At 35.3% G+C, this 15,666-nt stretch overlaps 1 protein-coding gene across 7 annotated transcripts in view; it reads right to left on the reverse strand.

Moving 5' to 3' along the window:
* TTLL7 (tubulin tyrosine ligase like 7) overlaps positions 1-15,666 on the reverse strand; it is a 76,272-nt gene that overhangs the window by 13,976 nt on the left and 46,630 nt on the right. For 6 of the 7 annotated variants that reach the window (XR_008824703.1, XM_056356315.1, XM_056356309.1 and 3 more), the window contains 7 exons: positions 12,297-12,432; positions 11,400-11,486; positions 6,805-7,000; positions 5,500-5,780; positions 4,125-4,175; positions 2,434-2,568; positions 606-686 (listed from right to left, as the gene is read on the reverse strand). Coding sequence is in view for 6 of the 7 variants with exons in the window: in XM_056356315.1 (XP_056212290.1) it covers positions 606-686; positions 2,434-2,568; positions 4,125-4,175; positions 5,500-5,780; positions 6,805-7,000; positions 11,400-11,486; positions 12,297-12,432 (967 nt within the window). In the remaining variant the exon portion in view is untranslated. The remainder of the gene's footprint in view (positions 1-605; positions 687-2,433; positions 2,569-4,124; positions 4,176-5,499; positions 5,781-6,804; positions 7,001-11,399; positions 11,487-12,296; positions 12,433-15,666) is intronic. The other variant, XM_056356313.1, reaches the window with a different exon arrangement.

Below are 15,666 nucleotides of genomic sequence, written 5' to 3' on the forward strand. Positions count from 1 at the left end.
TAAAACTCTTTAGATGTTATGTACTACAATACCTCCTAGATAGAGGATTAGTGAAGACAGAAGGATAAACAAATATACTTAGTCCTTTGCAAGATGAAACCAGTTAGTTGAGCATTTTAACAATATCAATAATCATTGGTTGGCATGTCTGGTTTTTATTCAGCATCATCTGTTGTAATACTGTGGGTCAAAGACTCAAATAACCAAGTGCAATATCACAAAGACTAATGGAGTTTTAATACGTCTGGTCTGGAACTGCTGACTGGTTTGTCTCTTATCAATCAAATCTGCTGAATCAATACACTTCTAAGAATGTTTGCTAAAAATTAAGTACATAAGCAGAATTAATCATTTATTTGTTTACTTTTCTTTCAGCAAACTATTTTCTTAAGAACTTGTTTTTGAAATTATATTCCAGGATAATTATGCTTGTCTAAATATAGAGCAACATAATTTTCTGCAACTTAATTAATTCATATATAGGTTAATATTAACAGCCAGTATTTTAGTATCTCAAGTCAGTCCCAGGTACTGCTGAACACCAGCAGAAACACTGCTATGTGTCTACTTCAGACAATCTGCCAAAAATGAAATACGTTACTTACTTTTCGTTGCTTTACAGAATCCAGTTTTACCAACCAATAGGATGCCACTTTTGTTTTATGATACTTCCAATTATCCATAATCTGTAGTCATTGCAAAACACAAGATGAAAGAAATACACATAAACCAACTGAAATCTGACATTTCATTCATGAGCATTCCTAATGCTAAAAAGTCTGAGCATCTATAAGACCTCTGTGAAAAGATATTTTCTCTAAAAGAAATGGAAAACATTTGCAAATTTATGGGGGGGAACATTTGCAAAGATATGTGCAATCTTTCAGTTTAATCCTACCCTCTTTTCCACCTGATTCTGACAGTCGTACACCACAAAGCAGGTAGAAACTTGTTTTGACAGACTCAGCTCAGATTCCTTGAACACAGCAATAAGTTCAATAATGCATAACTGTTAACCTATTTAAATAGTGAGGGGTTTTGCTGCATAAAGGACATCAGGAATACCTTGAAAATATCCTTACTATAAATGGTCATATATGAACTGCAATACTCTTCTTTTATGATGTCTAAGTGCTACCAAAATAGCTTGAGCTGTGAACATACATTTTTATTTTCATTTTGTTATTTTACCTTTTTGTTCTATTGCAGACCTACGACAAGTTCTGCCTCACTGACAACTAATATACCATTACTTGTTTCCTTCCATGATGAAGTATTATTTCCCATCAGAAACTAGCTAAGGCCAGATGAATTCATAAAAGAGTTCTGCCATAAGTGCATTTATAACCACGCAAGCGTTGTATGAGCCAGTACCACTAGATGGAGCGCATACACGGGCATGTGTGCACGCACACACACTCCCAGACCTACATAAATACACACGCTCCCACGTGTCTGAAAGAAAAAATTTAACGAAGCATTTTATTTCTGTTTCTATGCTAAGAGACTCAATATGCTAGTTATGAATGCTGTCTTCCAGAATCACCCAAAACAACCATCATTACAGGAGAATTCCTTTCCACTGTGATATAGTTGCACAGATTGCTAGAGACATAATCAACATTTTGAAAGCTCACAGGGCAAAGGACATTTCAAGTCAGATATTGAATTAGATGAGTTCTAACACACAGTGGACTGTGCTTACTACATCAGAATACAGGTGTTAATTTAAAGAACTAGATCCCTCCATATTTCTACTAGGCTGAGAAAAGAATGATCTTTTTTTCTTTTCCAAGCTGATGTTAGTTTCTTTGCAGTAGATATTTAAAAGGTATTTAGACAGCATGTATTTTCTGCTTAGTATCTTAATATTAGGTGCTGCTTTTTAATTGCCTTTTAGATTGGGCATTTTCGCCTGTCTTTGATACCAAACTATGAGGGTCAGGATAATGTTGGATGTAAGAAAGAGTAAGCTGGCAGACTAGAATATTCAAAACATATGACTGGTTTTCTTTATGACTAGCAAACTTCCAGTTTGCCTTGCAGCATACCGTTCTGAGTTCTCTAGTATGCCTATTCTAGAGCAAGTTAAACATGTCAGGCTCTGTACTAACAACACCAGATGAAATATGAGTTGTAACATTCTTCTTAGCTTACTTAAAAGTTTGAACTTTCTCCACAATGAAAAATTGTATTTTCCTAACCTTCCTGATTGTTTCTCATGTATTTTATAAAGACATAGGAATGTTTTCAGTGCTGCTCTTTCAAGGTCAGAAAGTATGCAAGGCTCCAAGCTTTTGAAATCTTTTGAATTATCCTGAGTTTTGGAAGTTTTAAGGCCACAGGAGCTCATGAATCATAAATTGAGCTTTCTACTTGCCTTCGTGTTAGTGGCCTAAACAGTTCTTCTTTCTTATTTATATAGATACTTACATCTTCTATAATTAATTCTGATTCTTCATCTGTTTTTCCTGGGAACTTCATTCTCATGTCATTGATAATGAGAAGAGTCTCTTTTATCAAAGCAACTTCTTGCTCTTTTGTTTTCTGTTGCAGCAACGACTCACTCTAAAAACCAATATGAAGTGGAGGAAAAATTTCAGGTGTGTCATTAGATCACATTACAAAGACGGTTCCTTGACAAAAATAAATTCTAAATAGGGTGACATAAAATATATTAGTAAAGTATATAGATATATCATCTAATACATGACTAATATACACACATATACCTCATACACTAATGCATCATCATTACTCATAGTTGTCAAGAAATAAAGAAAAACAGTTCAAATGTAAGTTTGCTTGAAACAGGATAAACAAATATATATTTGATATTTCTGGTCCCCACCATTTAAAATATAAATTTGAAATTCAGATAACAGACTTTGAGATTAAATTCAACATAATGAAAAAAAAAATATTAATCATTAAAAACTTCCTTTCAGTACTTCACTGCACCAATTTAACAGAAACTGCCAATTATATGTCACTGTGCTAAGATTTCTGAAAGCATTAAAAAGTAAGGACGCTTTGCTTCTACTCTGGTCAGTGGGGATTCTGACAGCGTCTTCAGCTGTCCAGGATTTTGTTTAAAGTATCAGTGCTTCTTACACCAACACCAACTTGAGCCCCTACAGTGTCTGCATAAGACCATCCCTGGAGGGTTTTGGGGTTTTCTTTAGATTTTAGACACTAGTTGTAAGTATTTCTGATCCTTTTTCTTTACTTTTGCATACTTTTCTATTTGGAAGAATAAGTGAGCATAATTGTATGTTTTTTCAAAAGTAAAATTAAAAATGTTTAGGCATTTTAATTCTTTGTATTTTGTAAGAACTACAATACTTACTTATGGATATTTTTGCTTAAGTAACTGATAAATATTTGCATGCATAACAAAATATTTTGCTATATGATACATAACTGAAATAATATGATAGCAAATATTTCCAAATCCACTTTTTTTTTTTTTTTTCAATTACTGCTATGATAATGTGTCTGCAGTTCTCAACTGTAAATGGCTTACTCTAAATTTAGTTTCCATACCTTTAGAACATTTGGATCTCAGCAGCCTCTAAAAATGGCAGCCCACTGCTCTTTTCTTGCCCAAAGGATAGATAAACTGATACTTTATCACACACAAATGATTTCTTCTTAGTAAGTTACAGTTTATCAATTTTAAATTTATTCTAGCAGTAATATATAGCATATTATTCTTAGTTGCAAAAATTATTATGAACAGAGTTCCATTCACAATACAGTGCTAAATTATGACTAGTTCTTATCCATTCTGTAAGTAATTTTATTCACATTATTTTAAGAAGCATGACCTAAGCTCTATCACCCAACATAATTGTTCTGCATATCAAGATCATTTCTGTGGTGGAGCTTTCTCAATGAAAAAGAGAGTATGGTGTCTTGCTAACGTTAATTTAAGTGAATAGCCCATTTTTAACGTCAGATGGTAAGAGACTGTTTTTAATCTTTCAGTAATTTGTATTTGATATAAAGTTAATGTGAATAGAAAGATCTATATTAGCCCTGTCTCATTAAGCTCTCAGAGTACATCTTGATGATAAAAGGGTACTTTTTAAACTTGAGATAGCTAATGTGATAAAAAATACCTTTAACACGTTGTGGTGAAGACACAATGTCTTTCCAATTCTATTAGCTGACTTTAAAGATGGAAAACCATGTTAAGGAATATTTCACAAGATGTCACACACACTTTTAAAAGGATCCTTTTTCGTCATTTAAACAAAGCCTCATGGGCAAAACAGACAATGAGAATTCTACCTGCTAAAAATGATGATTAGAGATAGTAAACACTATGAAGCAAGTTAATTAGCATTGCAAAAGGATTTCTCACAATCAAAGCTCACCACAATAGAGAAAGGCTGCAAATATGGGTTAAAAGTGCCACTTTGTTTTGTCCCATCTCTGATAAATTATTTAGGTGAGGAAATATATAGGTCAGGCACCAAAGCATGAATGGAAATGCACTGGCACCAGCACACAATACAACACTGAATGAGGTTGGGGGCTGATCCCAGCAAACGCTGCCTAGGGGTAGGTAGGTGTGTGGTCCATCGTGCAAACACAAAAGAAATGCCTGGGCTGTGAAGGAGATACCAAAGAGAATGTCAGTCTGGTCACAAATGGGAAAAAATGTATCGTTCAGAAATATACTGTGAAACTACAACCAACCACACAAATTCTAAACAGGTAAAAGTGTTTAATCTCATCTATTTATTCTATTAATTGTTTAGTTAGACTATCTGAGTCTAAATGCTTGTCTGTCTCAGGGACAGGCTTCAAAAAGAACAAGTTTTATCTTCACTTTAAAAAAGAAAGATGGCTTCTGACACAGTTATTGCAGTGGCAAATCCTAAAGACAACAAGAACTACCTAAAAATTTCAAATTGCTCACATTGGAAGTAGAGCACTACTGCAGTAGTATAGCCTATGCAAAATAGGTAGAGTAGGTTGAAAATTAATTACACCTTCCTCTACAATGGACACACATACAAAGTCTAACTACAGTTTTATTCTGGTACAAGGTAGTTACCTTTGGAGTATATGCTGGTTTTGAAATACTGATGTATTTTTGTTGCTGTAAAGATTTCAAAGGCAAGTACACCCTTATTTCAGAACCCCGAAGTCCCCAAACAAATCACAGAAACTTTTTGAGAGAGAGAAAAACTCTTCCAATCTTCAATAAACTATCTAGGAGAGAAGGTTTCCCAGTCACAAAAACTCTTTAAAACATTTCCATTCTCACAAAATGTGACAGCTGTATTGCTGCACCAGAAACACTGAAACATCCCAGCTAGCACTCACTATAAGTCATATGCAGGTCTACAGATTTTATTCCCGAGTTTCTGCCATAGCATTGACTACAGTACTTCAGGTTTTCTGACACTGTAAAAATCAGTCATATATTTATTGAGTTTTAGAGGAAACAAACACATTTTAAAAGCAACTGCTGTGTTGACTCACCCCTGAAGAGTTCATAGTTCCCAAACTGGGTGTCTGAGAGACTCTGGCTGAAGATGGGCTACGATTTAAAGAATGAGACCTATTCACTGAGGATGCACGCTGGATTTGCAGAGATGCTTTTGCTGAAAAGGGACGTGTCTCTGCTGCCTGTGACTGCATAGTCAATATTGATATTGAACGAGGGCAGCTTACAGAACGCCTTATTGGACCCGTGGATGATGCGGAGGATGAATATGATGGAGATTTTATATTTTTAATTGAAGGTTTCAAGTTCATTCTGCCTGCAGACAAATTAAATGATGTAATTACTTATTATTCTCTTAACACCCATTTTTCAGTCTTTCCAACTAATAACATAAATGAACAACATGCTTGCACATAGGTAGCACTACATGTTGACTAACAACTATATATGTAGCAGTCAGATCCCCTAATAATACATACTTTACATACTTTATAAGACCATTTATTTCTTCCTCATAGTCAGATTTAATCAAGTAGACTCCAGTCCTCTGTAACATGCATCAGATTTATGACAGAGTGCATATGCCTTACAGGTCCAAAAAGTATGTGGCTACTGTGTGTGGCTTCCGGACTGTAAGAATATGGAAAGAGTAGCGGAAATTTGGTTGATAGAGCCCATATTTGCAGATCTGGTCTCCCTCATCAGCTCCTGCATGGCTGTACAGTTTTTTAATTCAGTCTTCTGGTAAATAAAGGATGCTGCTATGAAAAATAAAATTTTAGAAGCAGCATTACCTGCGTGCAATTACGTGATGAAATTCATAAACACACTGCTAAAACAAAAAATAACATGCTATATATACCATGTTCAACAGAACATGCTCACACTAATGCTCTGCAGCACACAAGAAAACAATCATCAAAAAAATCTGTGCAGGGATCTCATGTAGAGTACATTACCTTCTATACGTCTCCAAATACATTTATTTATCCTTTCTATATTCCAGCAAATGCAAGCTTAATAAGACTATCTTTCACAGGGAAAAAAAATAACAATCTACTAAAAAAAAATCTTAGAGCAAAGAGGAACATTCACACTATTTCCAAGTGTAGCCCAGGTGTATTTTTCTCTTTAGCTTTCTTGGCAAAAGAATATTAATTTTTTTTCTTTTTTTAAAAAGCCACTTTCATTAATTTAGGAAAGATTTTAAAGAAGACAGAACAAGCAAACCAGTGTTTAACCCTGAGTTACAAATGTTGATGCATTCTAAAATATTGAAGCATTTTATATAATTCATTGTGAATGCCAGGCTTACTTGGAAAAGCGATCATTTAACTTACCTGATCGTTCCAAAGACTTGTATTTATTTTCTTCAAGATCATATGAAACTTTTTTCTCTTTTTTTTCATTGTGATCTTCTTTTTCATTTTCTTCTCCTGATTCTGACATACTGCTACTGCTATCACAACTACTATCACTGTTGCAGTTCTTCAGTCTTCTTAAAGGCTGTGCACTTTCTGGCATCGAACACAAAGGCTAAAGCAAAAAAAAAAAGGGGGGGGGGAGGAGGGGGCAAAAAAGCAACAGCCGCTCAAGTTACTGAATTCATTCATAATCCCAGAAGAACACATTACTATCACATTAGGTCCCTGATTCAGGCAGGTTCATTTGTACATATTTAAACCTTCCCAAACTAGATTGGAAGTTTGTCCTTAATTTTAGAATAAATGCTTAAATATTTCATTAAATTCAGTACATGGTAGTCCTAATCTTTTTCACATGAAGAGCAGCACAATATAGTAAGAGGAAAAAAAATATTTTATTTCAAGTATGACTTACACTACCAGACATACTGAATTATGGTTTGAAATCATAAATCAAGTGAATCAGAACACCATTTACAATCAGTTTCAATCCCTCACTGATATTTGCAATAACTGAAGCTATACTTCAACAACAATCAACATCAAGCAAAGAAATACACCAGGGAACTTTGGCTGATAGACTTCAGAAAGTGAAAGTGATTAATCTACATCCTGCAGAAAGCAAGAACTGGAAGAATATAGCAAGTTATGCTAGGTGTATTTCATGTCCCATGTGCACATGGGATTCAGTGTCATCAGGTATTTAAACTTGTGCTATTACCAAGGATACTGCAAGACCAAAATCAAGAAGTAGGAGACCGAGAAACTGATGCAAGAACAGAAGCTACAAATGAAAATTATTATTCTTCCATCTACCATCAAGGCAGACAAGAAAAATGCAATATCCTCCATTATATCTATTCTCCTAAGGCGGCTCATGCGGTCACTTTTCTTCGCTATGCATTTTCTTTCCAGTAATGCTCAGCTATAAGAAGCTATGGTGATGGCCTCATCTGCCTGGTTATTGAATGGACTGCAATTAAAACTCTGATTTAAAAACATTAATATAATAATTTCTGAACATATTTGGGGTCAGAGTAAAACTGAGGAAGTCTCAAGATGAATTTTAATTGCCCTGTTATCTTAGCATAATGTAATGCACCAAGATTTATTGTGAAGGGCAATAGAAAAAAGCCCCAAAGATACTTCTCCTGCAAGATACACTTCATAACTGAACATATGCTACCTAAAATTCCATTCCAGTCAAGAAAGGAAAGAGACTTCTGCCACTGACTTAAAAGCACCAGTATGTTTATGCAAGCCCAAGCTGTTAGACCAGATAAGGAAGAGTTGAAGACAACTATTCCATTGAAAAGAGACAGCCCTGGCAACTGTTCAATTACACAAAGAATATTTTGATATCTATCTACCTGCCAAAAGGACAAATTAAGGTGCCTCAACACTTAACTGCTTTCTCAAGAATAGCTGTCCTACTCATGAAATTACACGTGTCAGAGATATACTGATCAGACATTCCTGATGAGTTATGCAAGGTAAAACAAAAATTTTCAATCAAAACTCACAGGGGCTTTGAGGCAGATCTCATTCCCACTTATGATATGCATGTTCCTCACACATTCTACACTAAACAGTAAGAACATCCTGACCAAGACTTCACACCATTTAACAAAGAAGAATTAAATATAAAGGTCAAAGGAATTACAAAAAGCAATAATGACAAATAACAGCTAGATCTGGGTTTAAATTGACCTCTTAAAATAGATATTTGACTGCTTTTAGCAATTCTAATCGCCTTGATTTCCCCCTTATGCTAACCTGAATTTTCTTTCATTAATCTGATTTTATATCAGAAGATGAAAAATAAAAGTAATTGCTTATTGTCTCTAAAACGGCTGTTATATTATTTCCTTAGTTCTTTTTCCTGCGCAGTGCAATGTCATGAACATGAGGAAACCTTGCAGTGTGTGAGTACAAGGTGCCCTCTGGAGGCTACAAATGAACCAGATGTTTCCGGATTGTATTTCCCAAAGTAGAATCCAGTCATATAGTAATTGCAGGCAAAAATGCCTTCCTTCTGGGAAGTTCTTGACCTGTTTTTTACTGTGAGTTCCTGATCATGTTCAAATAATAATAAGGCTGATATTCCTAGTAAATTTGGAATAAGCAAAGCTAATTTATACACACACACACATCCCCCTCTACCCCTCATATAAATATATATATATTTGTATGTATAAGTTACATGTATATATGTCTTTAGTTATGGAGGAGGATGAGGAGGAAAAGACCTCTCTTCTATTCCAGTTGCAAGTTTTCTGAGTCCCAACTGTTCCATTTTCCAAGCAAAACAGTGTGCCCAAGGCAGAGCACTTACCTCCTAACAGCAACTTCTGTCAGCAGGCCAGCCACTGACTTTTAGGGGAGGACAGGACATCACAAATTTCTGAAAGAACCCTTCACGTTGGGTAACATGACATGAAAAGTACTGTTCCCCCAAGTTCGTTTTGTCAATTAGATCCTGCATATGTTACTTTTTTGATGTGCTAATGCATTTTTATTTGTAGGAATTTACGATCACAAGAAGATGAGTTTTACAGCTGGATTGTTCTCTTACCTGACAGGCTGACAGGCAACAGTAAGTTCTACTGCCTACCTCACTCACCAGATTTCTATACAGATAGATGTTTAGACACTACATATCTCACAGGAGACCCTTTACAAAAAGGTGGCCAATCAAATGTATATTATTAGTCATATGCACCTTAACCCTTACAGGAAAGAGGTGATGCTCTTTTGGTACAAAATGCAAGGACCACCTGCAATGAGCATCTGCATTTCAAAGGAAGTGCCCAGGATATTATGCAAGCGGGGGAATCTCCAGTCCCATGGCTTCACTGTAGGCAATGGTTTAAATGTTTGAGAAGTATACCGGGACCCTAAAAAAAATGCAAGAATACAGATCCTGTGCACACTGCAAGGAAAAGAAACAGTCTCCTTGGATAAGCTATTTCATTGCCTTCCCTTTTAATTTGATCAATGTTATGGCAAAAAAAAAAAACATCAGAACTTTGGTCATAAGCAATTTTTTCTTTCTTTTATAAGGGCAAATGATATTGTACTGGTAGAGCAGCCTGTAAGCCACAAAATCCATTTGCCTGCTATAAAAGAACACCATGTCATATAGTCTCACTCATAAATTGATCAAACTTCACCTTAAAACTAATTAGGAGAGGTTTCTTAATTTGGCCTTGGTACCCTATGAAATCCTTATAGCCTCCAGCCTGGGAATGGCTTGTGTGCACCCAGTGTAGAGATAGTACATATCAACTCTGTGTGCGTACAGTCAACCAGACAGATGCTCTTTGAGGGCTGCTGGGAAAAGACAAGGCTTCTGGAAAAAGGAAAAAAAAATGACTGAGATGTTAAACTCGAATTAAGTGACCCTATATTAAAGAATTTAAAATAAAATCTCAAGGAAAAGAATGCCTGAAGAATGTGGATTGAGTGCGTTGCTAGGGTGGACTGGATATTTTTTTTTTTTCTCCTCTTTAAAATGAATCCACCAATGTTAAAGCACGAGCTCACAAAATCCCCATCTTTGTAATGAGGTTCCTGCAAATCTGTCTTAATACCAGACTGGGTATGCAGATCCTCTTTCCAGTATGCACGCCTGTAACAAGATGTACCTCTTCGAATTCTTGCACATATCTGAAGTACGCCTGCAAGCTCAGGACAATTGTCAGCATTCATTTTGTATAGGAATTCCCAGATTTGTACACCATGTAATCAGAAACATAAAATGCTATAAAAAAAATTCACATTCATCCATAAATAAATCCATCACACATAAACGTAGGCTCTTCTAAACAGACCTGACCTAAAGTGTTTGCAGGATATAAGAAACATACTTATTTTAGTCAAGCCCAAACTATTTATCTTTATTGGCTTAAAGAAGATATGCAGTGTATTTAAGGCAAAGACTTGCATGAACTATGCACATAACCAGAAAGCATTAGGCTAAAAATAATATACATTCACTTTAAAAGCAGACTTTGGATATGAAACAGGCTCCAAGATATACTGTACAACCATTTTAGCAAGTCAGCAAGCTACAGATACATCATAATCATAGTTAATCCTTTGACTTCCACGCTGCCTTTTATCCCATGATCTCAAAATTCCTTAGTGGAACTAATCGATTAAAGATGAAAGCATTCTTTTGAGATAGACTATGGATATAAAAATCATTTCATACACTGAAATCAAGCAATCTCTTGTACAACAGTTGTTGCCATGCTCATCAATTCCTCAAAGTAGCTTAAAAAGCAAAAGAAGGATCTCGTATCCCATTAAAATTTTAATGGGATTTAGTTGGACAAATGGTAGTTATGCTTCTTTTCATATTTAAAAAAAAAGAAAGAAAAAAAAGGCTAATGGCAGGCTGAGGAATAAAACTTCCACAAGGATCAGCTAACTAATTCCCCACTTAAAATCCTCAAGCTACCTCCCTAGAGAGCCAAATAAAAAATTGGTATCTAAAAGTCAAATACCTTAGGTCCTCGCTGCCTGGTGCATTTTCCCATTAGTTTTTCATCATCTATTTCACACTGCTCCAGAAGGTCCAAAATGTCCTCCTCCTAGAAATGGGAATTCCACTGCAATTAATTCAAAGTAGGACATATGCCATCCTTCCAAAATTCAAGCACCAAGTGGTAGGAATTTGAAATTACTTTGGTTACTAATTCCTGAAATAAGACTATGAATCCCTACGCAGGAAGATATAAAAGTATTTCTTCAGATGCATGCATCTCTGCTTGCAACCAACATGAAATTGAAAGTTAAGATCAATTATTGACATTTATTAAAGACAAAAGTTTGACGAAAGAGTTGAGCAAAGATTCCTGTACAACTGCTGGATTATGCCAACTACAAACATGGGAAATTATTTCTCAGATTTCAAATTAAACCATGTTAGTTGGTTATTGTAAATATAGCCACTGTCCTACTGTCTCTGACTACACAAGTAGGCAATGAGGCAGAGTTTTTGAATGCCTTAAACTACTGGAGCTGGTTTTATGACATCTCTTGTTCTAGTCCATACAAGTGGATGAATAGGCTGGGGACATTACTGGAGGAAGAAGGAGGCAATTACCAGCTCAAAAGCAGTTTCTGCCAACCTCTGGTTTGGCCAGGGGTAAGGCTGAGGATCAGGGAAATGGTAAAGTAGCTTAAAGCCATCTAGCCTGTCTCCACCCTGGGTCCACTGCAGTTCATCCAGATTCAAGGATCTGGCCCACAAGCTGCACAAAGAATAATAATAAAATGATGGAAACATTATCAAATGCTATTTTTTAGCCATCACACATGATTATCATGAAACTAATCCACGAGGTCATGAATTCAAAGATAAATAAGTCCTAAAGCCAATACATCTTGTGCTTCAGTACCTTCATTCTTTTTAAAGGGTTATTCATTTCCCGCTGAAGTGAAGCTGCTCTCCCAGCAAGAAACGTCTGGAAAGCAGTAGCTAACAAACTCTCATACTTTTCAAGTAATGTCTTATCATCAGGAGGGTAAATTCGCCTAAAAGTGGGGAAAAAAAACCTGAGTTTAATATAGAAACTGAGCTATTTATCACACTAGGAACAAAAGCAATGCAGCTAATTCACAGTCTCTTCTATAATACATGCACATCCCACCTATAATAATTTTATAATATCATATCATAAAACATATACTCTGGACATTGCTCTAATTTTAACCCAGTGAACACATTCCTGTTTAAACCAGCAGTTAGCTAGTCAAAAGAAATATTATGCAGGTCATTCCAGAGATATACCAAAACTCAGTTTTGCAGTACTCTGAAATTTCAGTGGGTGTGAATGATGCATGCAGGTGTGAACGATTCTCTTAACAAAACATTGCATGTAAAATGCAGAGCCACAAAGTAACCTGTATTAGCAATAAAAGGACACAAAACAGTGAAAATCTGAGCAATTGCTTGGAGTTAATGGGCATGAGGTAACTTAAAGATGAATATGTACTGCACTTGAATACTAAATCCACCAAAATAATGAACGGGAAGAAACAGATACTATAAGGAAAAAAAAAGGTTTTCTGGTACACAGATGTACAGGGTTACTCTTATTTTCCATTAGAGCAGCTATGCCATTAATCTCTAAAATCACAGCTAACGAGATTATGACAATAAGAGAAGCAGGACTTGATGATTTGTTCATGATCATCACAACGGGCTTTGAAGAAAACCACTTCAATCCATTTGTCATGAATGCCTGAAAAACAGCCAGAAATTATAAAGATGGAAGACTAATTTCTAGCGTATTGTAAGGAGAAACCCGTAAGTTCATTCTGCCTGCACTGTGCAAAGCTTAGGTACCATTCATATATTGACTGGCACTATGTGACTTCTATGTTTTTGTGGATCTTTCCTGAACTTTATACAAGGTTCTTTCTCCTTCTTCCTTTTCAGTCTTTTCCTCCTTGAAAATGTATCGTCCTTGATTATTTTGTTGCAATATAAAAAGGATGGTTGTGAACCCATTAGACTCGGGGCCATTCCAGGGCAAAATGAAGATGGTTCTAGTTTGCATAAAACACCTGTAGGAGATCTAATCTAGTTGCAGTCAACACTTCTTAATGGTGTTGATTCTACTGCTGAAAAGTGCCACAGAACAATACTTTAAAGAAAGGATACTCATTTTAATATATGTAGAAATACACTGCATCTAAAGGCCATTTCAAAGTCATACACATCCTTTTCAGTTCCTCATAAATTCACAAAAGCTTGAAAGCATGGCCCCTACTTTGACTGCCCAGGACTCCTACTGGAATCAGTGGGCTGATTGTGCTTGCAGACAGACGGGAGACTAAGCCAACTGCTGAACTGGCATCCATAGATTCAACCAAAGCCTGCTGAGGTCGACTGAGATTTCTCTGGATTTTTATTCAGAAAACAATAATAATCAATGCAGCAATACTAGCACTCAAAATTTCCATGATTCTATGGCAATGCATGGCAGAAGCTAGTCCTGCTTTGCATGAAAACATCACAAGCAGAAAATACTGCATAAAGCTCAAATAAAATTCCTCTGCATCTCTAGCCAAGATTCCTTTACTTCTGAGGCTCTGCTGATTCTTCAGCCTTTTTGCAAACACGTGGTAATAAGAAAACACAAAGTTGTTTTGCCCTTTTACATGCACATTCCTCATGAAATGACACTTTTTCCGGAGGAAGAAAAAAAAAAAAAAAAAGCGTGTGTATATGTATTGATTTACATTAACCAAAAAGCTAAATAAAGAGAACATTTGGCTCATTTTCAGTCAAGAACTGAATAAGCAACCTAAAATGTGATCAGTTAAAAAGTTAGACTTTAAAGTTGTCAAAAAACCAAAGTGTATTAAAGCATCATGATGATTCTCGTTCTTATAGTTTAAGCAGCTTGAAAATAACTGCTTCAGTGTGGGGTTTTTTTGATGCACTCATTCAGCTCCACATATGTCAGGAAAGGATGTAATTAAAATGGAATGTTACAAAGAAAGACTTTTTGTAAGCAAAATGTTAATTCATCAAAAATGAAAATTTCACAGAAACATCTACCTATTTAAATGAGAACTTTACTGGGAATTACAGAACATCTGCTCAAAAAAGCAGAGATGAAGAACAGCAGTAAAGGCATTCTGACTAATTCAGAATAAAAGATGTGAACTCAGACCTCCCACGTCCTGGACGAATGTTATAAAGAGTGGGTAAATCTCTTCCTAGCTGTACTCTGTTCCCTTTTGCCAAATAGTCATAGGCTTGCTTTCACTTCTCATTGAAGCAAATATCAAGAAATAATAATTATGACAAAAACATCACACACAAAAAATCTTGTTTTCTGGCCAATTTCTATTATAACCAACAAGTTAAAGCTTCCTTTTGAACATATATTTCCAAGGAATCTGAAGACACTTAAGTGTAAGCCTACTAAGATCCAAAATCAAAGTGCAGAAATATGAATATAGTATTTCAAATGCCATCCTATCAAAAATTATGGAAGCATTAATAATGTTTCAAAACTTTTAGCAAGCCTCATAAATAACATTGAGATTATTTTTTTTTTTAAATAGGGGAATACTCACATCCCTATATTGCCCCCACCCTAAAGATAAGAATCATCATATGTGATTATAGAACAGATTCACAATGACAGCATGGTTCCTGATACGCTGAATATGAACAATCAAGTCTTTCAAGCAAATATCTTGCACAAACACTAGAGTGACTGATGTCATATAAATTCCTAAATACGTGCAACAATTTGGAATCAAAAAAAGAACTATCTGAAAAAAATACTTTACTACATGATGTACATGTATATATTGTCTATAAATACCGACACATGTATATATTTTAACAGGCTTTGGAGAAACCATTCTTTCAAATATACCAGAGATTAAGAGAATAAATGTTGAGAAGCTCATTTCCATTTGTATTAAAAAAAAAAAAAAAACAACCAAAAAACCCCAATTTGGAATCAAAAAAAGAACTATCTGAAAAAAATACTTTACTACATGATGTATATGTATATATTGTCTATAAATACCTACACAAGGAATGCTCAGGTTCACTGGGAACACATCTATTTTAACAGGCTTTGGAGAAACCATTCTTTCAAATATACCAGAGATTAAGAGAATAAATGTTGAGAAGCTCATTTCCATTTGTATTTTTGGAGAAAAAAAAAAAAAAAACAAACCAATTTGGAATCAAAAAAAGAACTATCTGAAAAAAATACTTTACTACATGATGTACAT

This window comes from Falco biarmicus, chromosome 11 (genome assembly GCF_023638135.1).
Source record: "Falco biarmicus isolate bFalBia1 chromosome 11, bFalBia1.pri, whole genome shotgun sequence".
NCBI lineage: Eukaryota > Metazoa > Chordata > Aves > Falconiformes > Falconidae > Falco > Falco biarmicus.